Raw genomic sequence first — 12,023 nt, 5'->3', positions numbered from 1 at the left:
ATACCTGGATTACACAAGCAAGTAGGCACGTTTTTCAGGCAAGCTATTTCTGTTGTTGGATTTTTTTACACTGTATTTTCTCCTAGGTTATGTCCTGGCGATGTCGTAAATGGGTGAGTCAATCATCTTCTGTGGTTGGTGTTACGTTCTGCGGAAGATATGGAAGTTGGGGAAGAACAGCAATCCAAAGGTGTAGAAGAGATAAAGAAGCGTGACCACAGAGCAGCTGCGACGATGAGGGAGATATGCAGTGGTCAGCGTGCATCCATAAACGTTGTGCCCAGTGTGTTCTGCGTTTGTGGATCATGACAATGTACGCTCGCGATGGACAAGCATCACCCCTGAAATGGATGTAACTTTCGAATAAAGCTATTTGTTTGTGGTATTTATCGTACAGCGTAGCTTCCTGGGGCTGTTAATATATCGTAGAGGAGGGGAACCACCCCGACGGGTAGGCCTAAATCGCTGCGCGCTATCCGTTACATGTACCGCATGTGAGGGCGCGTGTACCCCTTAAATTTAAGAGGTACATTTAAAAAAAAATGTACCTCTTGGCCAAGCGGTACTTAACCGTTACATATGCGTTACATGGTTTATAGTGCAGTTGCTAATTCTGGTTCCAATTGCTCCGTACCTGCTGAAGAGCCCGCCTTCTGGCCAGTTTCTTACATGTAACAAAATTCTACAAGTTCCAGATCGTACAAGATAATCAGGGAATAAATTGGAACCATTCTGACTTCCTCAGTGTGCCTGTGCCAGTCATTATTGTAATCATGTCATTGCAGGCTGATACTCACACATGTCTCACGTTCAGGGGGAAGAGAGTCTCAAAACAGACCAGTATAACTTAGCCGGCATTCGTTGCAACTGTTGCAACCGAGTGCAGAGAGAGCTTTATGGGGTCATACGTTAGTTGCCGCAATCTTTTTTCTCTAGAACTCAAGAAACAGATCGTATTTTTAGGATTACATTTCATCCATGGCGGACTGGTGGCACAAAATGTTGCTGGTGAACGAAGGGGTTCAGCACACTTTGGCCCACAGCACGATACGGGGCACGTAACGCATGGACGTGCACGTAATCAGCACTGCCACGAAGAGCACTGTGCAGTTCCTGCAGCAATTTTCGGGCTAAAGTTAAATGCACGGTCTGTCTCTGATTGTGCAGAACAGAACGACTTGTGAAAACAGTAGCACATCACCGTGTCTTCGCGACCTCGCTACGTTGCTACTGAGAAAAGGATCACTCTTTCGAGCTGGCAAGGTGGAACCGGTGGGACGTCCGAGCACTACAGCCATTCGTAATTCCGTGAAGTCCAGAGACTAGACAGAGAAGCACACAACACATTTGCTTTCACTACAGCCATCACAGCCATCACTTCAAACGTGCTTGGCTTGGATAACATTGGCTATTTTCGGAAAATAGCCCGTTTTGCGAAAAATGTACCCAGGTTGCTCTTGCTTCGCGGGGCCGATTTCTTCATGCTGGCAACAGAGTTCCACAGAAGGGCAGCCCCCAACGTTTGACGCGGGGAATTGGCTGAAATGCATGGGAATATGGCGACTTTGACCCATCTGCTGTTGACAGCCTGAAAATGTGCCTCCCACAATCAGTACGTTCCTATGCCCCAACAATGTTGGCTCTTCGTAGGTCCCCTGTATGTGCCCACATTCCTGGTCTTCTGAAGAAAAACTCTGTTCCTCCCGTTGTTGCTCATCAACTTACCCTGGAACACGTCAGCTCAGCTTACTCTCAACGACTCCATGTGTACATCGATGGATCAGTGCCTCAAGGCGGATAAACAGCAGCCTTTTATATCGCACATGAAGACCTTGAAGAGGCAAAGAAACTCCCCTATGAAACAAGTCCAAGCTCTCCGCCAAACTGATCGCGTTGAACCGCATAGTGGGATCAGCGCCCAGCGCGTGAAATCTGAACGGGGACAGTAAGGCAGCCCTAGAAATTCGGACAAATTATTGTGCCAGAACAATCGGCTGCCTGGATACAATGATAGTCATCAACAACCGACTTCTATTCTAGGGTCATGACCTGTGTTCCCAGTGGGTACCCAGTCACACTTGCCTGCACGGATATGCTCGCATAGACACCTTAGCACGTCGGGCACATGGGGATGTCAACTTCCGTAACTGTTCACTACCACTTTCAGCCTCTGCCTGTCGATTACAGATACGCCGAATCCGCCATAGCGGCACCCGGCAGTTTCAAGAAAACGCTGTCCGATTGAACGATCATCTCCGGTCCATCGACCCGTCGATGGGTTTCGTTGCTACACACCATTGCTCGCGTTAGCGTCCATTCAACAACGACGACGACTTCGTCTCCAGGACAGCTCTGCTTTTCTATAAAACGAGTCACTCGCAAAAATGCTCCACTAGCACGGTTTAAGCTGATATTCCATGTCCCGTCGACAATGAGATTAGACACCCCTCGAGTCACGCTCAGACGACGCCTACTCGAACTGCGATGCACAGGCATTTTTCTGGCCACTCTGCTCGGCCGAGTACGACACCCCACACAGCGCTCTGTGACAACAGTTTTGATGTTCCTGAGCTGCACAGGTCTCATTCTTCAGTGTCCCACCCTCACCCTCAACGCAAGAACTTCAGCTTTTTTAAGTCATCTTTTCTTTATTCAATCTCACCCTTCTTTCATCGTTTGATAGCCATATTTTTAAAGGCAACATTTTCTTTAATTTAGATCACTCCCCCTTCATCGTTTGTTAGCTTATCTTTTATTTCCTAATTCTTTTCTTTTTATTTTAGTTTTCTTTTATTTATTTACTTCGGAATGGCAAGACGACGTCGCGTTTGGCTTACCTTTCCTCCTTTTTTTTTCTTGTTCTAATAAATATAACCGCCTTGTATTCTATGGTATAAATACACATTTGCTCGGCATGCTTGTCGCATTACCCGAGGCTACGATAGAAAAGCTTACGTGTAAGAAGAACAATTTGGGTTTCCCAAGAAGCTTCGTGCAGACTTTGTTGCTGAACTGTTCGTAGATGTATTCCAGGTCAATCAGTTCGCCGCCGAAAGGGAACGTGATATCTTCCTTGCCGTGACCCAACACAAAGCAGGCGAAGCAATCTGATGCTCTCGATGAATCCTTCTCAATATCGTCTTTACCTGTTCAGAAACAAAGAAAATGAAATTATTCTTTGGGGTTCCTAAAAGGGAAACGTTAGTTTGGGATGCTAGAAGTAAAAAACATGTCTTACATGTTTTGAGCTTTTCGCGGATATCCGCTGGTGCGGAAGCGTGGTAAACTTTAACGTCAAAGCCAATGACGCCACCAAATACACTTTCTATGGTCTTGGCGTCTGCTTCAGCTCCCGATTGTTCTTGCGTGTCAGGACTCTTCTGCAAATAAGCGGCAGCCTGAGATGTTGTGGACGAGTGCTGCCACAAGTGATGTACTGGGATAAGGCGAATCAGCTACGTCTCATTCTTAGAAGACCTACCCGCAAATACGTTAGTTGTTACCGCCGTATTAGCAAGCTACTGACAGTATTGGCATTGCACATCTCTTACCTCAGACGCCGTCAACGTTTCATTCAAGCGGAACTCAAGTGCAAAAATATCCACCTCAGAAGCATGAATTGCGCTTTCTTTCTCACAAAACTCACAAACGACGCAAATGATCAATCTCGTTTCTTTTCCGTTGGTGTTGTTATGGCTTCTGTCATGCAGCGAAGAGAAATATTTGCACTGTCCCGTTAATGCGATATATATATATATATATATATATATATATATATATATATAGACATATGCTATACGTGCAGCCAAAGAGCTCCGGCTATTTTTTTCATTTTATACTTCACTGGCTTTGCACTGGGCTTTCAGTGAGTGAGTTATCTCACCCTGACGGGAGGAATCACGTGTTACGTGACCTTCTGACGCCATCCACTCAAACGTTGCCTGCCTGCGTACTGCTGATGAGGTCCAAGAAGGCCGAAACAGCTGTCCACTACTGGCATGGCGATGTTTGAGTTACAGACATATGCTATACGTGCAGCCAAAGAGCTCCGGCTATTTTTTTCATTTTATACTTCACTGGCTTTGCACTGGGCTTTCAGTGAGTGAGTTATCTCACCCTGACGGGAGGAATCACGTGTTACGTGACCTTCTGACGCCATCCACTCAAACGTTGCCTGCCTGCGTACTGCTGATGAGGTCCAAGAAGGCCGAAACAGCTGTCCAGTACTGGCATGGCGATGTTTGAGTTACAGACATATGCTATACGTGCAGCCAAAGAGCTCCGGCTATTTTTTTCATTTTATACTTCACTGGCTTTGCACTGGGCTTTCAGTGAGTGAGTTATCTCACCCTGACGGGAGGAATCACGTGTTACGTGACCTTCTGACGCCATCCACTCAAACGTTGCCTGCCTGCGTACTGCTGATGAGGTCCAAGAAGGCCGAAACAGCTGTCCAGTACTGGCATGGCGATGTTTGAGTTACAGACATATGCTATACGTGCAGCCAAAGAGCTCCGGCTATTTTTTTCATTCAAAAAAAGACGCGGAAACAGATTTTAGGGAAGTTAAAAACACTAGTTTATTACATGGGGAGACGGTAAAAAGTAAAATGGGCAAGGGGTCGACGTTTCGACAGTGGCACTGTCTTCGTCAGGACAAAAGATGCGTAGCTGATTACAGCTACGCATCTTTTGCTACAGTAATCAGCTACGCATCTTTTGTCCTGACGAAGACAGTGCCACTGTCGAAACGTCGACCCCTTCCCCATTTTACTTTTTAACGTCTCCCCATGTAATAAACTAGTGTTTTTAACTTCCCTAAAATCTGTTTCCGCGTCTTTTTTTGAACTTCTGTAAAACTTCGTGGCCGTTTGATAATCCTTTTACCTCACCCTATATATATATATATATATATATATATATATCAGCTGCCGCATCGTTCCATATGAGTATCTGTTTTTCTGCGTGCAGCCATAGAAGCCATGTTAATCTGTAAGCTTGAATTTCAAACACGTCTAGCATAATTTATTTGTTCCTTTAATGGCTTTTCCCCCTGCATTATAATTCACTGGCTTGCACTGTGGCATTGAGGAGTGCTCAGTCACCCTCCCAGGTGTATATCGCTCGCTGAGTGACCCCTGGTTTGCCAATTCGGAACGATGCGCAGCTACCCATGGCCGATGAGCCGCAAACACGGCGAAACACGTGTCCTCTGGTGCTGCCGCATCGTTCCATATGAGTATCTGTTTTTCTGCGTGCAGCCATAGAAGCCATGTTAATCTGTAAGCTTGAATTTCAAACACGTCTAGCATAATTTATTTGTTCCTTTAATGGCTTTTCCCCCTGCATTATAATTCACTGGCTTGCACTGTGGCATTGAGGAGTGCTCAGTCACCCTCCCAGGTGTATATCGCTCGCTGAGTGACCCCTGGTTTGCCAATTCGGAACGATGCGCAGCTACCCAGGGCCGATGAGCCGCAAACACGGCGAAACACGTGTCCTCTGGTGCTGCCGCATCGTTCCATATGAGTATCTGTTTTTCTGCGTGCAGCCATAGAAGCCATGTTAATCTGTAAGCTTGAATTTCAAACACGTCTAGCATAATTTATTTGTTCCTTTAATGGCTTTTCCCCCTGCATTATAATTCACTGGCTTGCACTGTGGCATTGAGGAGTGCTCAGTCACCCTCCCAGGTGTATATCGCTCGCTGAGTGACCCCTGGTTTGCCAATTCGGAACGATGCGCAGCTACCCATGGCCGATGAGCCGCAAACACGGCGAAACACGTGTCCTCTGGTGCTGCCGCATCGTTCCATATGAGTATCTGTTTTTCTGCGTGCAGCCATAGAAGCCATGTTAATCTGTAAGCTTGAATTTCAAACACGTCTAGCATAATTTATTTGTTCCTTTAATGGCTTTTCCCCCTGCATTATAATTCACTGGCTTGCACTGTGGCATTGAGGAGTGCTCAGTCACCCTCCCAGGTGTATATCGCTCGCTGAGTGACCCCTGGTTTGCCAATTCGGAACGATGCGCAGCTACCCATGGCCGATGAGCCGCAAACACGGCGAAACACGTGTCCTCTGGTGCTGCCGCATCGTTCCATATGAGTATCTGTTTTTCTGCGTGCAGCCATAGAAGCCATGTTAATCTGTAAGCTTGAATTTCAAACACGTCTAGCATAATTTATTTGTTCCTTTAATGGCTTTTCCCCCTGCATTATAATTCACTGGCTTGCACTGTGGCATTGAGGAGTGCTCAGTCACCCTCCCAGGTGTATATCGCTCGCTGAGTGACCCCTGGTTTGCCAATTCGGAACGATGCGCAGCTACTCAGGGCCGATGAGCCGCAAACACGGCGAAACACGTGTCCTCTGGTGCTGCCGCATCGTTCCATATGAGTATCTATATATATATATATATATATTTTTTTTTTTTTAATGGACACGGTCTGACCCTGGTACTTGTAGTCGTTACCTGCTGGGTAGGTACCGCATGTATTCATCTAAACAATTGGCGATCCGCGTTTATTCAGCTAACAGCTGTTTTCATACACACAATAAAAACGGCGTAAGCAGAGGGCGAATATGGCGCCCCTTCTAATACGTTCACTAAGTTGCTGCTGAAGACAAGAAGGGATCACGCCACACAAAAAAATTGCCATGAACAAAGCTTTGAAACACAAGTTGAAATTATCGGTGGCGTACAGCGCAAGGTGCATTACTGTATTTCTTTTTTTTTTACATGTCACAGATAAGAGGAATTCATGAACATGCGGATCGATACGTGATGTGAGAAACAAAGAACAAATGAGTGCATGACGGAGAGCAACCTGTGCTCAAAGGAAATACATTGATAGTTTTGAAAAATTGTATATATTGGACATCACTGCACAAATACGGTGAGTAGCACGAATAACAGCACTATGGCAGCAGTGTTACATGCACTGCTGAGCATGCGGTTCGATAGTTTTATCTGGACATGGCCGCTGCCTTCGTTAGAGAGAGAAGAATGATGAAGAAATACGCCATTTCTGCCTTTATTCCAAGAGGAATTAACGGCCATTACGCAATTCCGCTTTGCTACAAGACTACTGTTATACTGAAACACAGGTCATGATACTCATCCCATCCCAAGTTCTAATCAGAGTCAGAAGTTCAAGCTATGGAAAAACGCTGCATGAGCCTGATCGTCCTTTTGCTTCTTCGTAAGCAAGTCGTGTTGTCTTCAGCCGTCGCCCCATGCTCAGGTTCATTTACTACCGAGTTAATAAATGTGGTACTGGTTGGAATTCTGCTGTTGTCCCCAGTGCCGTCGATCTCATCAGAATCACCCTGAGCAGTCACCTAAGGCAATCCAACAAGCGAAACGCTGTCGTCACTGGAGTTACTGGAAGGCTATATGGTGCCCAGTGATTGCGATTCTTGTAACTCTGTAGTCTTAGACGTTTGGAGTTACTCTGTTGCTACAGTTGTTGTTGCAGCAGCATTTGTCTCTCTAGGCAAAGGATCTTACACAAAAGGCAAGTGGTGCGCATGTGCCCGCAATGATTTATTCTGTGATCCGATGGCCCACGACGACCACAAGAAAGCTGCTCGCTAAAAAAGGAATTAATGAACAATTTCGAATAAAACCAGATTTCCAGGTCTGAGTTCTCGAGATCTTCAGATCTCCAATTTTCTGCGTCTAGAAACAAAATTTTACAATCGTTATGCGAGGAATTTTTTCGGGAGAGAATTTAAACCGAGTGAGTAAGGGAGTACAGCTGCCGCCGCGCCGTGGCAAGCTGCCGCGGGAAGACACAGCGAACAACTTGAGCAGCGAGCAACTTGACGGAACCACGGCCGGGTCCGAAATACGTCATAGTGACGTGTCGTGCTCCCGCCATGACCATGCGCCGTGGGATCCCGCATATACTTTCATCAGGAGGATCAGGAGTTAAAATCTCCATGACGCCTGCTACCGCGCGATGGTCGCAGTTTATCGCAGCCGGATACTGTGGTTTTTGCCGACATGCCGAGACGATGTTGGATGGTTGGTTGCCCTGATTCACAGCAATATTCGCTGGGCACGCATTGTCTTATGCTTCCCAGTGACGAGACGGACATCTTTTGATGGCACGAAGCAATCGGACCTCCGGAATTGAAAGACGATGCGGTGCCATCTATGATGTATGCATTGATGATTGCACTTATGCATGTGAATGATGCACTTCTATGATTGCGATTATGAAGGGGACGCGGAATCTCTTGAACGTACTGGATACCGAGCTCAGTGTTAAGAACAAGGTGGAGTGCTATCACAATACCTGTCTACACTAAAGAAAGAACATCCACCTAAACGGCGCAAAAGTATGAGTACTTTTCGTTATTGCGGCTAACAAGGATATTTCAGTCCGTTTGGTCCAAATGCTATCATATATTTCATGATTCCGCAAATGGGTTAATTCTCATCTGCACGACTTGGAACCTTACGGCCGGTTACGGAACATAAGAGGGAGAGCGAAAGAGTAAAAGACAGAGAGTTACCCAACCTAGTCGCTAAACTCAGGTGATGCACTGTTGATAAAAATAGACTTCGCATAGCGTGATCATACCAAGCATACTACAATAGCAACAACACCAACTTTTTTGTTTTCGACCTTGGAGAGTGGCGAGTTTCATCGCCACAGGCGATACTCTACCCCATTGCTGGTTGGAATGGGGGAATAAAATAACGAGCCCCTTCACAATAACGATCGAAGTCCGATGGTGTCGAGAAATGTCAGAAGAGCTTTGAGCGCAGAGCGTTGCTGGGCTGGATTGGGCCAGGGACCAAGCAATTTCGATAGGGAGAAAGGGCGAGAGTCCAGCTGACGAAGAGACTCGGAGAGTGTGGTTCGGGAAGGTTGGTAGTGAGGGCAATGAAGAAGAATATGCTCCAGATCCTCAAGAGCACCACAGTGGCAGCAGGTGGGAGAGTCAACTTGTCTCAAGCGGTAACGCCACTGATCTGTAAAGGCCACATCGAGGCGCATTCGGTGGATTAATGCAGCACCTTGACGAGAGGTGTTTCGTGGCATGCGGAAAGCAAGCGTTGGGTCAACTCTGCTCAACCTAGAGGGGGGAAGAATGTCGGTTGTCCGTTGGCTTACTATAATAGAAAATTTATGTAATGTACTGATGTAATATATTGAACATATGTATCCGTTCTTTTGTCCTCAATCATCTGCTTTCGTATTTACGGGTAATTTCCTGGGCGGAGCCTGAAGCCCCTGAGGTGAGACAGTGTGATCACTACAACCTACTATTCAGAACAGACAAATGCTGTACAGCATCCTTGCAGATTCCTGTTTGCGGCATTGTTTTTGGCTATCATTCGGGCTCTGCATATTATTCACAGTTTTTTTTTTTCATTTCAGTTTACCTTATCATGCGCACATATACGATATTGAGTGGGACATTTTCTTGTTTACATCTGAATAAACTAGGTCGCTTTTAAGACGTGCTGACATTTGTACCTTACATTATAATCATTACTCAGGTGGATTACATCCATTTTCATTCACCTGAACTGGAGTTGCATACTGTGTTATTCTTCTCTCAGTCAAGGGCGGCCCAAGTGTACGGCAGCTAAAGTCTTTCACGGGGGTAACATGGCAGAACAACTCCAGCAAGTGCTCTGCAGTTATCCTCTAAAATAAAGAAACCTACTTTGATGCACCATGTCGTCAGGAGATTTTGTTCCTGATAAAACTCGGTTCTTTATTTTACATTATCAAAAATAACCTTACCAACCGTTACTATATCAGTGATGCAGTGCGGTGTTCAACCAGTTCAGCTTGCACTGGCTTCCTGTGAAGGCTGTGCAGCTATTCCATCCCCTACTTGCTGATAACTTTGGCGCCAAAAGAGTTGTTAGATGAGCTGTGTGACAGTGCAAAATAGAATACATCCTGTGCTCTCATATGCATAAAAATTACGCATGTCATATAATGTATATGTGTAGATGTTTCAGTTATCAGCTCTTGTGTATTCTAGCAAACATACCATTTTAGCTAAATGGTGACATTTCAGCTGTTTGAGCTTGGTGCCTTCGTCCTTGACACATATACAAATGGGCGCAGATCCTCGGTGCAACTTGCAACCTGTACAGGGAGTCGTCTCAGTCCAGGTTGCGAGTTGGATAAGTTGATTTACGAAGAAGGCAGGTTTCTTGCAGAAGACCAAAAAGCAGTTTATATGAACTTGTACCAATTACTACTCTTTCTTTTTTTTTCCAAGTCCAATATATTGGTCATGTAACGTGACTACTGGGCTTTTGCCTCTTTCCAGGTACCTCAACAGGTCACTTCAAGCTGATGTAACACCATCGTGTAAGGTGGCAATGAAGCAGTCGAGCTGATGTCGTTAGTTTATCGTACCTCAACATCAAGGTTAACTATGGATGTATGACATAGTATTGGAAACCTGGTTGAGCAATAAATGTGTTAAACAAAAGTTATCATAAATAAATATGATGTTCAGAATAGTCCTACAGAATACACTGCAGTTTAGTTTCCGTAGGCATGGTTTCTGTTAATGCTAACTCTCACATTTACGACGTGCTCACACTGAATACCTCATAGAACACAAATTATCGCGTGAAACATATTCCTAGGCAAATAATAAGTCCTTTCCCTATTGGAAAAACGTCTTGACGTTACCCCAGAAATCCTGAGGTTAACTCAGGATATCTTGAGGTTGTCTGAGGTTACCTCAGAACTGCCTGTGGTTGTTCTGAGGTTACCTGAAGAAATCCTGAGGCTTTACCTCAGGACCTCAGACCCGGCTGTGGTTCTTCTAAGGTTACCTCGAGAAATTCTGAGGTTCTACCTCAGAACCGCAGACCTTGCTGTGGTTCTTTTAAGGTGATCAAAGGGAGGAAGAGGCAGATACGTTTGTCTCCTTGTTTTAACCGCCCTTCGTCCCGTCTCAGTGCTGCATTGTAGCGACATGTTATTTTAAGGTTCCGCCGCAAGACCTCAGACCAGGCCGTAGCTCTCCTGCGGTTACCTCGGCGAATCGATATTCAACATCGGGCCTCACACCTTGGCACGCCTTATAGCCTTGGAAATTTCTGTGTGAATTTCTCATGGGGCCTTTTGTTGGAGAGGTTCGCAGGGTGTTTTGGAGTAGAATTTAGTTTGATGACTTGTAATTTAAACATGTTACCTTCATTAAATTGGCAACGTGAATTAAGCATACACCAAACCGTAACGCCAAAACGTGAAATTTTGTAAGTGTCATCCACATAAACCATCAGGAAGGCATAAAGTCAAATATATTCGGTTATAAATTATAGCTCTGCTAGCACAAAGAGCCGACAACGAACGTTACACAAAAATCACAATGAAAGAATTGCTAAAGAGAAAGCGAGCTGGACATTATAATTCATATTTCTAAAACCTGAGGCTAGGGAACTACGAAAACAGCCGGACACTGCCCGCGTGCGTCTGTTTGCGTAGCTCCCTAGTCTCGAGGGTTTTGGTGATATGCAAACAGAAATCACATTACTCGTGTGAAAAATACACTACACATTTTTACATGACCAGTTGTCTGAAACCACGATGAGGGTAATATAGGGTAAACGGTAGATTCTCACGTGTATATCTATTAGGGGCTATAATGGATAGATAAAATAGCAAACAGGAGTTGTTGAGATACTTTCTGCTTCTATGAGCTTCACACAGGTTGGCGTACACCACAATAAAATGTTGTGCAAAGAATCTACAAAAGGTGGAATATTTCGTTTCGTTTGGTTCTGAAAAAAAAAAGAAACGAAAGAAAACAACAACGCGGGAAACATGCGTCGGTGTTATTTTTACGGCTCCACTCAGTGGCTTCGCTCCAGCCACGCATCCCTATTTCTCCCTCTTTTCCTTTTTTCTTCTTTTTCTGTTCTTTGTTCTTGGTATGGACAGCTGTTTCGGCCTGTCCAGTACTGGCATGGCGACGTTTGAGTTACAAACATATGCTATACGTGAAGCGACTCGCGTTCTTCCCTGC

At 45.3% G+C, this 12,023-nt stretch overlaps 1 protein-coding gene across 4 annotated transcripts in view; it reads right to left on the bottom strand.

Moving 5' to 3' along the window:
* LOC135378927 (caspase-7-like) overlaps window positions 1–12,023 on the bottom strand; it is a 307,214-nt gene that overhangs the window by 162,232 nt on the left and 132,959 nt on the right. For all 4 annotated transcript variants that reach the window (XM_064612101.1, XM_064612102.1, XM_064612099.1 and 1 more), the window contains exons 5-6: window positions 3,239–3,380; window positions 2,956–3,146 (exon numbers count right to left, since the gene is read on the bottom strand). In XM_064612101.1, coding sequence (XP_064468171.1) covers window positions 2,956–3,146; window positions 3,239–3,380 — 333 coding nt within the window. The remainder of the gene's footprint in view (window positions 1–2,955; window positions 3,147–3,238; window positions 3,381–12,023) is intronic.

The sequence above is a fragment of the Ornithodoros turicata genome, chromosome 1 (genome assembly GCF_037126465.1).
Source record: "Ornithodoros turicata isolate Travis chromosome 1, ASM3712646v1, whole genome shotgun sequence".
NCBI lineage: Eukaryota > Metazoa > Arthropoda > Arachnida > Ixodida > Argasidae > Ornithodoros > Ornithodoros turicata.
Note: the sequence above shows the minus strand (reverse complement) of the source record. Positions and strands in the feature narration are given on the sequence as shown.